This window comes from Leptopilina heterotoma, unplaced genomic scaffold (assembly GCF_015476425.1).
Source record: "Leptopilina heterotoma isolate Lh14 unplaced genomic scaffold, ASM1547642v1 Lhet_292, whole genome shotgun sequence".
NCBI classification, from domain to species: Eukaryota; Metazoa; Arthropoda; class Insecta; order Hymenoptera; family Figitidae; genus Leptopilina; species Leptopilina heterotoma.
This window is the reverse complement of record NW_025110997.1, coordinates 374,939-390,948: the sequence shown is the minus strand read 5'-3', so window position 1 is coordinate 390,948 and position 16,010 is coordinate 374,939. Positions and strand designations below refer to the sequence as shown.

The 16,010-nt window shown below is 25.2% G+C and overlaps 1 protein-coding gene across 2 annotated transcripts in view; it reads right to left on the bottom strand.

The window, feature by feature from the left end:
• Nucleotides 1–16,010, bottom strand: part of LOC122504358 (fringe glycosyltransferase) — a 199,878-nt gene that overhangs the window by 24,701 nt on the left and 159,167 nt on the right. Inside the window, exon 6 of one of the 2 annotated variants that reach the window (XM_043615431.1) lies at nt 10,366–10,451. In XM_043615431.1, coding sequence (XP_043471366.1) covers nt 10,366–10,451 — 86 coding nt within the window. The remainder of the gene's footprint in view (nt 1–10,365; nt 10,452–16,010) is intronic. The other variant, XM_043615432.1, reaches the window with a different exon arrangement.

Genomic DNA, 16,010 nt, shown 5'->3' with positions numbered 1-16,010 from the left:
TCAAAAACTAATTTAATTTTGTTCTTTTAAAATATAAATATAAATAAATATAACAAATATAAATTATAAATATAAATATAAATATAAAAAATACAAAAATTAATCAGTTTAATGGAATAAACGACTAAAAAAGCAAAACGAAAAAGAAAAAATATAACTAACGATGGTAATTAAAGAGTAAAAATCAAAATAAAATGACTTGTTCTTCATTTTTTTCTCCTATTTTTGAAATTACTTCTTAATTTCAGGTAGTATATAATGTTAGTTCAAGCCAAGCAACACGTAATTGTACTTTTGCTGTCCGGATGTAGTGTTTCCTATGGTAGCAATTATTTCGCCCAGCGAACCAGCTATCTTTGCGACGCGTTCTCACGTTACACGGTTTGCGTGCACAAAAGAGAAACACTGAAAATAACAGGACAAAAATTCTTGTTTCTTAAAAAGTGATACTCCTTAAGGGTCCGGGGAAAAATTTGCCGTGATTATAATCATGTACGATTTTTATTTGTAATGCGACATGAGAGAGCTCCTCTTCTTTCAAAACAAGATCTTCAAACAAAAAAAAATTGAAAAAGAACCTCTCTTTTAACAGTGCTGAATAAAAGGGAGCATATCTTCAATTCTATACGGAACTTTTATAGAAAAATTATTTATTATTATTGTAATTATTATCACAAGTTACAAAAAAAAAAAATAGTTCAGTTGACTAAGAAAAGCACTTAAATTACAAAAACAAGTACAAAATCTGATTGCATCAACTACATTTTCAGTTCTTTTAACTACTTTTTGGTATAGTCAATGCAATATTTTAAATTCAGTTGAGGATAAAAATTGTATTTGAAACAACAAATCAAACTGTTATTACTTATTATCATAAAGAAAATTGCTTAATTCAACAGCTCGGTATAACTAAAATAAACTTTCCACGCTCAAAATAAACATATTTTCAACGTATATTCAAAAGACGATGAAAGAGATTTCTCAAAAACGAAAAAATAAAAGAGACTTGAAACCGTGACCATTAACACATTCTGTTCAGCAATTTGTCACTTATTAAATTCAAGATGTCCTTTCGAGTGATAAAATCATTTGTGCTGGGATGAGCGTGACTTTCAAAGGTGTAAATAAATGAAACGTTGCTAAAAGGATTCAGCGCGAGAATCGACTCTCTCTCTCTCTCTATTTCTCTCTCTTAGCAATATAAGGAAGCTGCACTCTCGAGAGGGTAGACAGGTGTGCGGCTGCGTTTAAATGTGATAAATGGTCCAAGTTTCCTCAGTGATCGGGGGTATCAAGAGCAAACTAACTTTATTTTTATCTCTCTCTCATTATTCCTTTTTTCAACTCTATATAGGCGTTGTATATCTATCTCTATACATTCTTCAAGAGTAAGATATAGAGGAAGATAGGTTTGCGAATTATCTGAACAACCGATCGCTTTTCTCCACACATGTGGTGCATCTAATACACCACTGTGTGTGAAGAATGAGGCACACTCGTTTGCGAGGAAATGTGAGAACGAGGTAATTACGAGACGGCCATTCTTTTTTTCACGAAGAAAGAAGAACCGTTGCTTCTATCTGATTAGGTGCTTAGAATTCTGATACGCGTGTTTCTCGATACTCTCTTTTACAAACTTCTTGCGGGAAAAATTATTTTTTCCTCTTCTATTTCTTTAAACATTCTGTTCTTAATCCTTTAGAAAAACATTAAGATTAGGGTTGCCATGCTTTTACTCATTTCAAATTCCCTGACTTTTACAGGTTAAAAAACGGAATTTTTCCAGGTTTTTAAAAACTACATTTATATTTTACAAAATTAAGTAATTCCAATAACTTTTTTACAAACACATGGAACTTTCATATAATACTGTATTCCGCATTGTTCCGATCAAAATTCAATAATATTTTGTAATAACTTGTGTTGCTTTTGTAATTTAACTATTTTATTAGTTTTAACTGAACATCAAATTTTCAACTGTACGCATCAGTATGCGTAACACAGAAGATTCGACTGAATGATAAAAAAAAATTAGATGCGGGAAAAAATAAGAATTAAGTACACACACACACAATATTCTTTCTCGTTCAAGGAAGTTGAAGAGACTTTAATGAACTTTTATTTCTTTCTTTCTCTCTCTTGGAGCAAACAACAAATTTTATCGTGTTTTAAGGCGAATTCGCTCTCCCGCGTCAAGTGTGTGAAGGAGGGAAAAGTGCGCGTGATCACCGGCAACGCATATACGTAGGCGGCAATCAGCCTTTCGTCTTGGTTCCATTGTGATGAGCGGCTTCTTGCTTCGCGGTTAATTAAGACCCTCCACGCTTTGAGAAGCAACCATTATCCGTCTTTGTTTGCCGATTGACGGTTAATACGAAACCAGGCCTGCCCGCGACGAAACGACGTTTCTCGATCGACATCTATTGCCGCACTTTAAGACGTGCTTTTTTTTTTTTCTTCTTTTTCAAAAAGTTTATATATATATATATATATACGTATTTAAAAGGACGCACACAGACTTTCGCGAAAACGATAAAGAAACTTTTTTTTTCTGCAAAGAGAGAGAAAAAAATACTTTTAATACGCCGCGACGAACACTAAACGTTCAAATTCAATCGAATTCGTGTGAGATCGAACCGTGAGAACAGAATTATTTCAAAGAATTTACATTTAACTGATTTTTAATTTAGATTTAATTTTAATTTTAATCGTCGAGCATTATTAAATCTTTATATATCAATTTCACAGTTTTTACAAGGTTACCAAATTGAAAAAAAAACGAATCAAAAGAATTATCAGAAAACGTAACCGAGTGACAAAATAATTATTTTATATTATAAGATAATTATAATTATTTTAAATTATATTATAACTATTATTATATATTTTTTATTATTATTATATATTAATATAATAATAATTAATTATTATAACTTAATCAAAATTATTTTCATCATTTTAATTCAATTATTATTTTTTAGAATTTTTAAACTAAAATTCTCCTTTAAATCAATTATTTTTAATAATTTTTGAAAAAGTTCTTTGAGAATTTTCAAATCCATTTTTGTTTACAATTCAATTTTATGAAATTTCGATTATTCAGAAATTCTTTAATTAAATATGTATTAGAAAATAAGAACTTAAGATAATTTTTTAAAAAATTCTATTAAATATTTTTTTAAAAATTAATTCTACACAATTTTTAGTTGAAAGTACGAAAAATTCAGATTTTCAAAGATTTTAATTTGAAACTTTTTCAAAATTCAATCTTTTTTTTTTAGTGTTTTTAACTACAATTCTCCTCTAAATCAATTATTTTTTAATAATTAAATAATATACTTAGAAATTTAACTAATTATTTTCCAAATTTTTAAGTAAAATTATTCATTAAATAATTTAATTTAAAATCTTTTTAAAATTCAACCTATATCTCTCAAAATTGCAAATATTTGAAATTTCTCTAAAATTCAATTATGATTTTTTTAATTTTTAACTAAAATTCATCTCTAAATTAATTATTTTTAATAAATAATTGATAATTTCATATATAGGCATTAAAAAATTCAACTTATTTTAAAAGAATTGAAATTTAAAAAAAAAATTATTTGTCAAAAATATTGCTAATTAAAAGTATTAAAAATCAGATTTACAAAAATTTTAGCTTGAAATCTTTTCAAAATTCGGTTTTATTAATATTATTATCTAAAATTGTAACTAAAATTTATTTCTAAATCAATTTTTTTAAAAAAATCTACAATTCAATTATTTAAATACAAAAATAAATAATTTATTGAATAATTGAATGGTTCTTTAAATTAAATTCTCATAAATAATTTTAACAATAGATTTTTAAATAATTATATTCTTTTGACGAATTTTAATAAAATTTTTAAGAATAATTGCATTTTTCGATGAATGCAATGAAAATTGTATTAAAAGTAATTGAAATTCAGCGATAACTTTTATTATTTATCTAAATAATTGAAACTCTGTAAAAAAATTTATTATTTGTAAAAATATTTTAATTATTGCGAGGATAAATTTATTGTAAATATTTAAATAATTTTTATTATTTATGAAAATAATTAAATGTTTGCGAAGTATTTTATTAAAATTTTTTTAAACATTTGAATTCATTTGCAAAATTTTATTAAAATCGTAAATATTAAAAATCATTGAATTGAGGAATATTTTTAGGAAGTAATTGAAAATTATGCCACGAATTTTATTAAAATTCTTAAAAGCCATTGAATTTCAGAGAAGAATTTTATTATTTATAAAAATAATTGACATTTTGACGAAAGTTTCTATAAAATTTTTGAAAATAATTTAATTTTAGAGAAGAATTTTACTATTTATAAAAATAATTGACATTTTGACGAGAAGTTTTAAAAAATTTTTGAAAATAATTGAAATTTTGCTAAGAATTTTATGAAAAATGTTGCTGAAAGTTGTTGAGTTTCGTAGAAGAGTTTAATTATTTATAAAAATAATGAAATTGAAATTTTATAAATTTCTAAATTGAAGCCTTATTGAAGTTCATCTATTGATGAAGATTGTAAACGCATCTCTTTTGTAGAATTCAATTAATTTTGAAATATTTAAGTCAAATTATTCATTAAATAATTTATGAAAAGTAATAATTTTATGATACACTTAAAAAAATGTCTAGTAGATGTGACTACTTTTCAACTGCTCTCAATAATTCAATAAGTCCTCAACTGAATTTAAAATGTTGTATTGACTACCAAAAGTAGTCAATACAATTGAAATTGATTTGAAATTGAAATTTAATTTTTCAACTAAATTTATTTCACTGTACGAGAGAAAAATTAAAATAGAAATTTTCTCTTACAAAATTGAATTTCCTAAAAAGTATACAATCGAACTAATACGAATGATGAAGAATTTTAATGCGCCACGATAACATACATATTATATCGAAGGGTCGTAATAGTGAGTTTCAGAAAAGACTGTCCCTGAATGAGAAAGCGGTTCAATGCACTTGGATCCTTCATCGACTCTTTTCATCCTTATATTCGTCTTTCTCTCACATGCAGTGATTTCTCTCTCTACACTTGCTATTGGTAGTGGATTATAAGGTAGCCAAACCAAAGCCCAAAGAGGGGGGTCATCATATTAACTTGAGGAAGCGAATGAGTGACTCAAAAGCCCTCCCAGGTGCCGAGCTTTTTGCCAGATCATTCTCTCTCTCTCTTTCTCTCTTTGGTCCGATGCTCCTCTCTCAATCCCCTAATAAGGAACCCACAGGAGTTACGCGGCAAAATGTTGGTTGTGAGTAACCGAAAAAACTGCATAAAGAGGAAGTGGATGAGCCAAAAGGAACCTGGATCAGAGATTCATCGATAAGACCCCAACGAAAGTCAAATCAACGAAAAACAAAAAGACTATAGAGTTAATTATACAGTCTTTACCATTACCTGTTCTTTTTTTCACTCTCACAATTTATATATAAAAATGCCCTTATATTCGTTGTTTTTTTTTGGTCAGTTACTTCAACAAATTTTTTACCTCTTTGTTTTATAAATTATTAAAAAATTCCCTCATCAACCTTAAAAAACTTCTTTCATACTTCTTTCATAAAAGTCCCTTTCCGTATAAATGGTTTTTTTTACTGAATTTTTCATTTCTAAAATCTTTTATTTGAGATATTTTTACGGTCCCCAATATTTTTAATGTCTCAGACATTCTTCATAAATTGCCATTTAAAATCTAACTGTTCTTAAAAGTATCAAATTGCAACGAACTGACACCAAAAATGTGGATCAAATCAAAAATTGATCTGAATTTTTAGTAAAAATTTTCAAATCAATTTTTTTTGTATAAAAATAAAATATGAATTGGAATATATAGTTTTAATATTATTATGAAATTTTATAAAATTTCAATGTTGTAAAAAGTAAAAGAATACTTTTAAAAAAATGAAATGAAACTTGACTTATATGCATATGCAGATGAGAAAAATGTTTGGTCATGATAAGTTGAACGATGATGATGATGATGGGGAAAAACAACCCTCGAGCGTAGGAAGAAGTTAAACTCGAGTGTTTAATTTCATCAAAATGGTCCACTTCGTTAATCGTCGTTTGCAAAGATGACGAAATCACTTTTAGTTCCCAGTTTTTCTCAAGAATCTCAAGTATTCTCGAAAGAAATAAGCGACGACACATTCAACACTAGATTTCAAGTGCGGGAATACATTATTTACCGAGAGTCGAGTAAAGCAGCTGCGCCAACTAAACTCACCTCATCACAAATCATTCAGGAATAAACTGAAAGTCATTCAAAATGTGTCCCCATAGAAATTATCATTTTTAATTTTTGAAAAATCGCTTGGCAAACATAATGAATAGTTGTATTATTATAGACAAAGAGAGAGAAGGAGTGAGAGAAAAGTTTGTCAGTTTGAAAAATTTGCAAAGAAAATTTATAACTTTGGTGCGATATAATTATGATGATAAGAACAATGCAGTTTTAAAAGACAAAACGTGCGCGGTGGCATTCTTAAGATCCCACGACAAACAATCGAGAGCAGTATAAATACTGATTTACGAGTACCGTAAAAAGATGAGTCTTACGTCCTTATTCAGAAGAAGATTGAGTTCAGTTGAATAGATCGTCGCGCGCACAAATAAAGTGCAACATAAACCAGCGTGTAACTTATGTCTCAAGATCGTTCACATATAAACAGTGTAATTTATTCTCATTATTTACAACGTTCAGCGACACAAGAAACTTATTTGAGAATCATTCATTTCTTCTCCCCAACAGTTTATTTCTATACATAATAATTACTTTCCTTTTTCCTTCTTAATTTTTTCCTTTAAAAAGTGCAATTTCACATAATTAATTTTTATTCCCAGGATAAAATTCTACGCACTTTCTAAATATTCAAAAAAAAAAACCTCTCAGTGGCATTGGAACAAAAATTTGATTTGACTTTCACCCTAATCCGTATGAAACATTCAACACTGCGTAAAAAGATAGATACTAATTTTAGTACCAATTTGGTAATTTGGTTCTAATATTTAAATACCAAAATCAGCTCTAATTTAAAACTTATTTCTCTTACAGGAGATCAATATTATTAAAACCAAATTTCTTTAGTTGATCCAACAAGGATTTTGGTTGTTTCAAACAATTTCTTATCGCGAGTAAAGAAAAGAATTAAATGAATTTAAAAATAATTAAATTAAAGATTGAACCTTTGAAAATAATAATAATATAATAATAATAATACTAATTCAAAAAAAGGAGACAAAAAAAGAGAATTTTAATTTTTTGGGGAAAATGGAGTAAATTGAGGACAATGGAGTCGTACATCAATTTTTGTAAAGTGCATTTTCATGGTCCATGGCTCGAGGCGACCTCCGGTGTTTTTAAAACCGTCGACTCGCAACGACGCGCGTCATGCGTGTCATGCGTGACCAATCGCGTCTGATTCCAAGGGACCCCTTTTTATTGAACGCCAAATAAAACGAACAAGAGTTCACCGATTGATCGGCATTGATATAATGCGACGAAAATCGTTGCAAAAAAGAAACTCCGCCATGAAAGAAACTTTTAAACTGAATCGAGTTCAATAATACAAAGAGAAGAAGAAAAAGAAGAAGCAAGTCAAAGAAAAAACAACAAAAATAATAAAACTTATTCTCCCCCCTCCCCACCCCCAGGAAGGAATACAATTCGAATACTTCCATTAATTCATTTTATAATGTTGAGAAAACCGTTATACCGATTTTTCAACCTTAAAAAAAAGGGGATTAATTTTAACATTAATAAAGTTTTTATTAGTATTAATTAATAAAAAATTAATACCGATACAATTTATACCGAATTTATTAATTATTATTACCGTAAATTAATGTTAATTTAATGAAATTAAGTTTAATGTTGAAATAACATAAAATATTTACCAGGTCTGACACAAAAATTTAATTCTTTCTTTCCCTGACTTTTTCCTAATTTCCAGAAGGAATTTTGACTTTTTACCTGGTCTTAAAAAAATTTTCTAATTCACTCAAAAAATGATTAGATAATCAAAAAAAATGTTCAAATACGACCTTTTCAAATTTAATTTCGAACTTTTTGTAAAATTATTCAAAAACATAAATAGTTTTATTTAAAATAAATATTCGATAACTATTATTTATCTATAGGAATTGATATTATCAAAAATTTCAAATTCAAACCTTTTAAAATTCAATAACTTTTAAAAATATTGTTACTGTAACTTCTTCAAAATTATTTTCATCATTTCTATTCAATCATTATTTTCTTCAATTTTTAACTAAAATTTATCTTTAAATCAATTATTTATTTAATTATTTTTAATAATTTCCGACAAAGTTCTTTGAGAAATTTGAAATCCGTTTGTTTATAATTTATAATTCAATTTTTCAAAGTTTTGATTTGAAAAACCTTTTTCAAAAAAACTAATTTAGTACAGAATTGTTAATTAAAACTATTAAAAATTCAGACTTTTAACGATTTTAATTTTAAATATTTTCAAAATACAATTATTTCTCAAAATTATAAATATTTGTTATTTCTCCAAAAATCAATTATTTTTTAGAGTTTTTAACTAAAATTCTTCTCTGAATCAATAGTTTTTAATAAATAAATAAATTTCTAATAATTAAATATATATTCAAAAATTCTACCAATTTCAAAATAATTGAATTTTTAAATTTTTCAAAAAAGTAATTTTACACAATTGTTTAAAAATTTAAATTTTTAAAGTTTTTAATTTGAAACTTTTTCAAAATTCAATTATTTCTCAAAAATGCAAGTATTTGTAATTTCTGGAAAATTCAATTATTTTTTTAGAGCTATTAACTAATAAAATTCTTCTCTAAATCAATTATTTTTACCAAAGCATTCCTCTGAATCAATTATTTTTTAATAATTAAAAAATGTATATTTAAAAATTTAATTAATTTTAAGAGAATTGCAATTAAAATTTTTTTAAAAAAATGTTTTCTACAGAATTGTTATAATTAAAAATTCTGATTTTTAAAGATTTTAATTTGAAACCTCTTTAAAAAATCAATTATTTCTAAAAATTGCAAGTATTCGAAACTTCGCCAAAATTCAATTATTTTCTGGAATATTTAACTAAAATTTTTTTCTAACTCAATTATTTTTAATAATTAATTTCAAATTTTCTAAAATTTTAAATTGAAACCTTTTTAAAATTCAATTATATCTCAAAATTACCTACAATTATTTGAAATTTCTCTAAAATACAATTATTTTTTTTTTTAAGTTTTTAACTAAAATTCTTAATAATTAAATAATTGATAATCTCATGTATTGTCATTAAAAAATTCAACTTATTTCAAAAGAATTGGAATTCAAATTTCCCAAAAAAAATTAGTTTCTCAGAATTATTGCTAATTAAAAGTATTAAAAATTAGATTTACAAAGATTTTAATTTGAAACCATTTCAAAATTCAATTATTTAAAAACATTGATATCATTTACATATTTTCCAAAATTCAATTATTTTCTAAAATTTTTTACAAAAATCTTCTCTATATCATTTATTTTTAATAATTAAATATATATTCAAGAAATGAAACTAATATCAGAAGAATTTTAATTAAAATTTTTGCAAAAAATTACTTCAAATAAAATTTCTAATTAAATTCATTCAGAATTTAGATAATTTAATAAATTTTTTTAAGAAAAAAGAAAAGAATTAAATTGCTCAAGAATTAAATTATTTAAAATAAATTATTGTGAAAAATAGAAAAAATTTAAGATTCTGTATTAAAATTCTTGGTAATTTCAAAGTTTTAAGTAAAAAAAAGACAAAATAACAAAAAAAAACAAATAAATTTGACTGAATAAAAATTACGTTTAATTCAATTATAAAATATATTTAATTCAAACATACACAGTTTTCCTAAGAATATCAAATTGAGACAAAAAACGAATCAAAACGGCAACGTTTTGATTCGTTTTTTTGTCTCAATTTGATATTTTTAGAAAAACTGTGTATTTTCTTTGGTTGGCTTTTTATTTTCGAATTAAAAAACAAATTTTCCCTAGTTTAGATACTAATTTAATAAAAGTCAACGAATTATAAAAAAAACAATTAACATCAAAATTAAAATTTCATCACCTATTTACCGCTCACGAGAAGTGGGACAATACAGTAGAGAATAGTCTCTTCTCTTCTCTTCTCTTTTTTTTTCTCTTATCGATCGTCGAGGAAATTAAAAAATTAGAGTATTAAGCGGATCGATAGATCTCTTTCATGGGATTCGCGCCGCTTACGAGCCATGGATCACATGAGATGTGTGTAGATCGAAGATATAATAAAAAGTGTGGACTCACCCAGCCACCGGTATCATTTTGAGAGCGAGCGCCCTGCTGATGCAAAAACCGGCGCCACCCGTGGCGAACCAGAATTTGACCTTCTGCTGCAACAGAGAAAAAGAAACAACAACAACATTAAAATGAGACTTGATCATTTGATTGCTTGGCACTAATATAAAGAGGGGGAAAAAAAAATTATTATTATTATTATTATTTTTTTATTATATCTCCAAAATCACTGTGCGTGATATTTATAGGAAAGGGTTACATAGAAAACTATCGAGTAATTGCGTGACGCATCAATCGCTTGTGCATTGCCGATTGATCGATCGATCATTGATAAATCGATATTCAAGTTCGTTGAGGCGCGAGACAATATTTAAATTGGCATTTTAACTTGTGTCTCATGTTTATTATCGACAAATTCTATCTCATTTATTCTCCGATTGATTCGCGTGATTTTAATTACAGAAATTTTTATCTTGACATTAAGTATTTCTCGTCATAATTTTTCTTTTTCTCCCTTTTATCATTTTCATTTTTCTTTTTTTGTCCTTTTCTTCTTTTTCTTTTTTTCTTTTTTCTTTTTTTCTTTTTTCTCCTTTTCTTTTTTTTCTCTTTTTCTGTTTTTTCCTTTTTGTCTTTTTTCTCTTTCCCATTTTCTTTTTTCCTCTCGTTTTTCATTCCCGAATCGAAATTTGCGTTCTCTTTCGATTCTCCTGACACTCTATTGATTCTCTTTTGAACCTTCAAAGTGGAAGAGTGGAAATATCTGCTAATAAAGTGAAACAAAGGAGAATCGAAATACAAATAATTACATTCCATTTTCCGAGAATCAAAAGAGAACGAAAACCGGATTGTAATTTGATTTTTCATTATTCGATTTGTAATTTTCACTCTTTGCTTTATTTTAGTCTATTTTTTTCTATTTTTCCAGTAAAACTTCGGTTTTTCGCAGTTCAAACTTGAAATTAAATTAAAATTTAATATTTAAATTAATTTGGCCTTTTTTATTATTCGATTTGTAATTTTTTACTTTGTTTAACTTATGTCAAATTTAATTAATAATTATAAATAAATTTTATATAATAATTATTAATAAATTTTAATTTCTTTTATTTAATAATAATTTTTATTTGTTGAAATTTAATAATAAATTTTATTTTTAAAAATTTTTGGTCCACAAATTTTTCTTCAATTTAAAAAATGTCAAAAATGTAAAATTTGAAATTTAAAATTGTAAAATAAAAATTCAGAGCCCAAAGGGAATGTATCCATCGATCAAAAATTTAGAAACTAATAATTAAAAACACTGCGGAAGGATTTTTATTCAAAATCCATTCAAATCGATCTTGTCACACTAGATTTTAATTCTAAATTCTTAAAAAACCCTAAAGGCGAATTCTTAATTAGCTCGAGAGTTAAATATTATAATAATAATAATAATAATCGATGGGAGAAGAAAATATGTGACGTTACCAGAAGTTCGTTAAACGTGACACAGTTAATTAGCGTACATTGCATCTGCGCTTATAAGCGATGATCGATCATCGAGTTGTGATTTTTTTTCTTTCTCTTTTTTTTACAAACAATTTTATTCTCTTTCATCTCACAACTGACGGCTTTATTATGTCCATAAATTATCTGCTTTGACGCAAAAATTATTTCAAAAACGCTTCGATAAATTATTATGTATCTATAATTCTTCTATATTCACTAAATACATCCATATCGAGAATATTTAATAGAAAGTAAATCCAAAAATAGAAAAGGGAGAATAAAAAAAAAGAAAAATATATTTATACGGAAGATGGCTATTATAGTGGCTATTATTAGGATTTAGAAATTAGAATCCTAGTATTATTAGGATATTAATTTATAATTACAGATTATAAATCATATTGTAATTAATTATAATTTTGTAATTAAAAAAATTTTACTTGATTTGAAGCACTGTTACTCCATTCGTTTCACGTCGTTTATGAGTGAATTTTCATGCCCTCTAGGCGGCGATTCAAAGAACTTTTGGCGCGAAATTCAAAATCCGAAATATTTCATTCATAATAATAAATAATATCAATATTATTAATATATTAATTAATTAATATGTAGAATTATTAGTTAAATAAAAATCAGCTAATAATTAAAATTATTCTAGTAAAAATATATAAAACTTTTCCGACTGTGATGAGATGAAAAATTAAAAATATTCTCAACAGCGAGTAAAACTTAATTCAGCCTTTAGAATATTTTCAATATTGGCAAAATTGTACCATCTATCAGAAGATGTCGATGATGGGACGCGATTGCGGGTCATCAATACAGAAGCATTCGATGAACCCTTATAGGAAGTGTATGTGTATATATAGTGTGGCTCGTGCTAAATTATTGTTAGATCCTGCACCATGGCTGATCATCAATACTAGACTCCAGATTCATTCTTGGACCATTAAACACGGTTTCTAGGAGGCTAAACTAGCAGAGCTGATAGTATCATGCTCCAGGCGGTCGACAGGCCATTCGTTTCTTTTTACACTGCTGGGTGTGGTACTTTTCTCTCTATATATATAGTCTCGAGTCACTATATACAGTTTTCTCGAACAACAAGGTGGTCAACTCCAAAAGAACCGATTAGAAATTGCTCCAACACAACAAACTCCATATACTCACTTCAAGAAAATAATGCACGAGAGAAAACTGCGTTCAAAAATAAAAATGCTACTTCATTCTTCTCTCGCAATTTCTGAAACTGACGGGTTTGCTGATGTACTTTTAAAATGTAATTTGGGAAAAGAAAATTAAGAAAAGGAAACATTCTCGGCCTCGCACTGGATTAAAAACCGTCCTTCAATTTTTAATCGTATAAAAGTTCCTTCAAAATACAGTCGTCTCTCGATAGTTAAACCTTTCGTTGTTGATCAGTCTTCGCACTCGATAATTAATTTTAAAAAATTATCAAAAAGTAGCTTTAAGACTAAAATGTAACAATTTTTTATTATCTAACTTCAATTCAAAATTTCCAAAAATTAAATTATTTTTTAAATTTTTGGTTCTTATTCTTCAAAAATATGATTATATTTAAAAACCACAGCTTTAGGGCCTGCCTTTAAAAAAATAAAGTTCTTTAAAATATAAAATTTCGATAATTTTGATTTTTATATGTCTTGTAAATAAATAAAATTGAAAATAATTTTAAAAAATTACAAAGAACAAATGGTAATAATTACTTGTTTCAAAAATATTTCAATATAATTTTTTTAAGCTAATTTTCGTTAATTTTTATTTTCAAATTTTCATTTTCAAGATTTTTCATTTAAATATTTTTTAATTATTGAAAATTCAATTAATTTCAAAATTTGTAAATTAAAATCTTCAAAATTTAACTTTCAATAATGAAATACAATTAAAAAATTAATTATTTTTAACAAAATTTTCTATAATTTCAATTATTTAACAACTTTAATAAATAAAACGTTTGATAATTTGATTTTTTTTTTGGAATTTAAGATTCATTTTATTTTATCAAAATTTCATAGAAAAGAATTGAATTCCTACAAAGAACATTATTTAAATTATTGAAAACAAATAATATTTTTTAAGAATTTAACTAAAATTATATTGAAAATAATTAGTGTCTTTTACAGAAGTTTATCAAAATTTTTGAAAATAATTGGCTTGTTCGATAGAATTTTATTAAAATTTTGTGAAAAAAAATTAATTTCTATTAAGAAATTTAATTAAAACTTTGTAACGTAGAATGTTTTCAGGACCTTAATTTTTGTCAAATAAAATTGTTTATATTGTGGCCTTGGGTCCAAGGCCACAATATAAACAATTTTATTTGATTAAAACTTTGTTGAAAACAATTAAATTCTTTTAAACAAATTTAATTGACATTTTTCAAAATAATTGAATTCTTTCGTAAAAATATATTAAATTTTTTTTAAAAGAATTCAATTATTTAAAAAAACTGATATAATTTTTCCAAAGAATTCAATTATTTTGCAAAAAAATTAAAAGTATTGAAAATAATTGAATTGATTCGCAAAAAATTCGAGAATAATCGAATTCAGTGGAGAAATAATATTCAAATTATTTTAAATAATTGAAATTTTTAAATAAAAAATTTAATGAAACATTTCTGAAAATAATTGAATTGATATCCAAGAGTTTTATTTAAAATTGGAAAAATAAATAAAATCTTTAAAACAAATTTAATTATAATTTTTAAAAATAATTAAATTACTTCGAAAAGATTTATTAAAATTTTTAAAAATAATTGAATTATTTCGAAAAATTAGACTAATACTTACGTTAAGGAATTTCTTAAAAATTGTTTTGAAAATAATTGATTTTTAATAAATAGATTTAATTAAAATTTTCTTAAAACAATTCTTTCAAACAAATTTAATTAAAATTTTTGAAAATAATTGAATTCTTTCGTAAAAATATATTAAAATTTGTTTAAAAAAATTCAATTATTTAAAAAAAATTTAATATTACTGGAAATAATTTAATTCACTGGAGAAAGTATATCAAAATATTTTTTTGTAATAATTGAATTCTTTTATGCAAATTTAATTAAAATTTTTGAAAATAATTGAATTACTACCAAGAGTTTTATTACAATTCTTAAAAATAATTAAATTATTTCGAAAAATTGTATTTTAATTTCTTGAAAGAATTCAATTGTTTTAATCAATTTTAATATTTTTGAAAATAATTGAATTGATTCGAAGAATTTTATTAAAATTTATAAAAATAATACAATTTTTCCTAGGAATTTAATTAAAATTGTATTTTTTAAAAATAGAATTAATTAATTAATTACTTTCTAAATTAATATGATTCTTTCGTAAAATTGTTTTAAAATTGCCTTTTAAAGTGTAAATTAATTTAATACTCTATGAATTAATATTCATTATATTGAAATATAGGTAATTTATTATAATTAAACAGTAATAGTTAAATTAAAATAACTTAGTAGGTAAATAAACTGATAAATTCAAATAATCAAAATTAATAGAATACCTAAATAAATAAAATGTTAATAAAAATGCTAAAAGTAAAAAAAAAATTTTTCCAAAAAGAAAAAAGCCCACAAACTGACAGGAAGAGACCATCAGTGACATGTAAAATATACCATGTCAAGTACGCGATAAAGAAAGAATAAGAAAAAGAAATAATTCGCAGATTATTTTAATAGCACACATCCAGGGAGTGAGTCGTTTTTTTGTTTCCGCAGTGTTATACATATACTCAACATCGCATCAATGTCTCATGTGGATTTTTATTCTACTTTTTTTTTTTTAAAGTGCAGAAGACGCGCATTCAAGAAGCATAATCAACGTCAAGATTGTATTTAAAATCTCGTCGAAGCCAATAATCTTTGTTAGTAGTGAAGAAAAAAAAAGGAGAAAGAAATAGTGCTTCCTTCCTAAATCAAAGTAATTGTTATCCCTTCACATATGGCGAGTATATAACAGGATGAGCAAAGTGAACATCCAAATAGATCCTAATTACAAGTTCCAATGCCTGTAAGATGCTTAAAGTCTCTCAACTCGCAAATGCGCATTAACAACTCGACCGTATAGTACTTATCCCTATAGCTCAAAATCCCCTCTCTAGCGTATACTCTGGCATTACATTGTTTACAACTATAT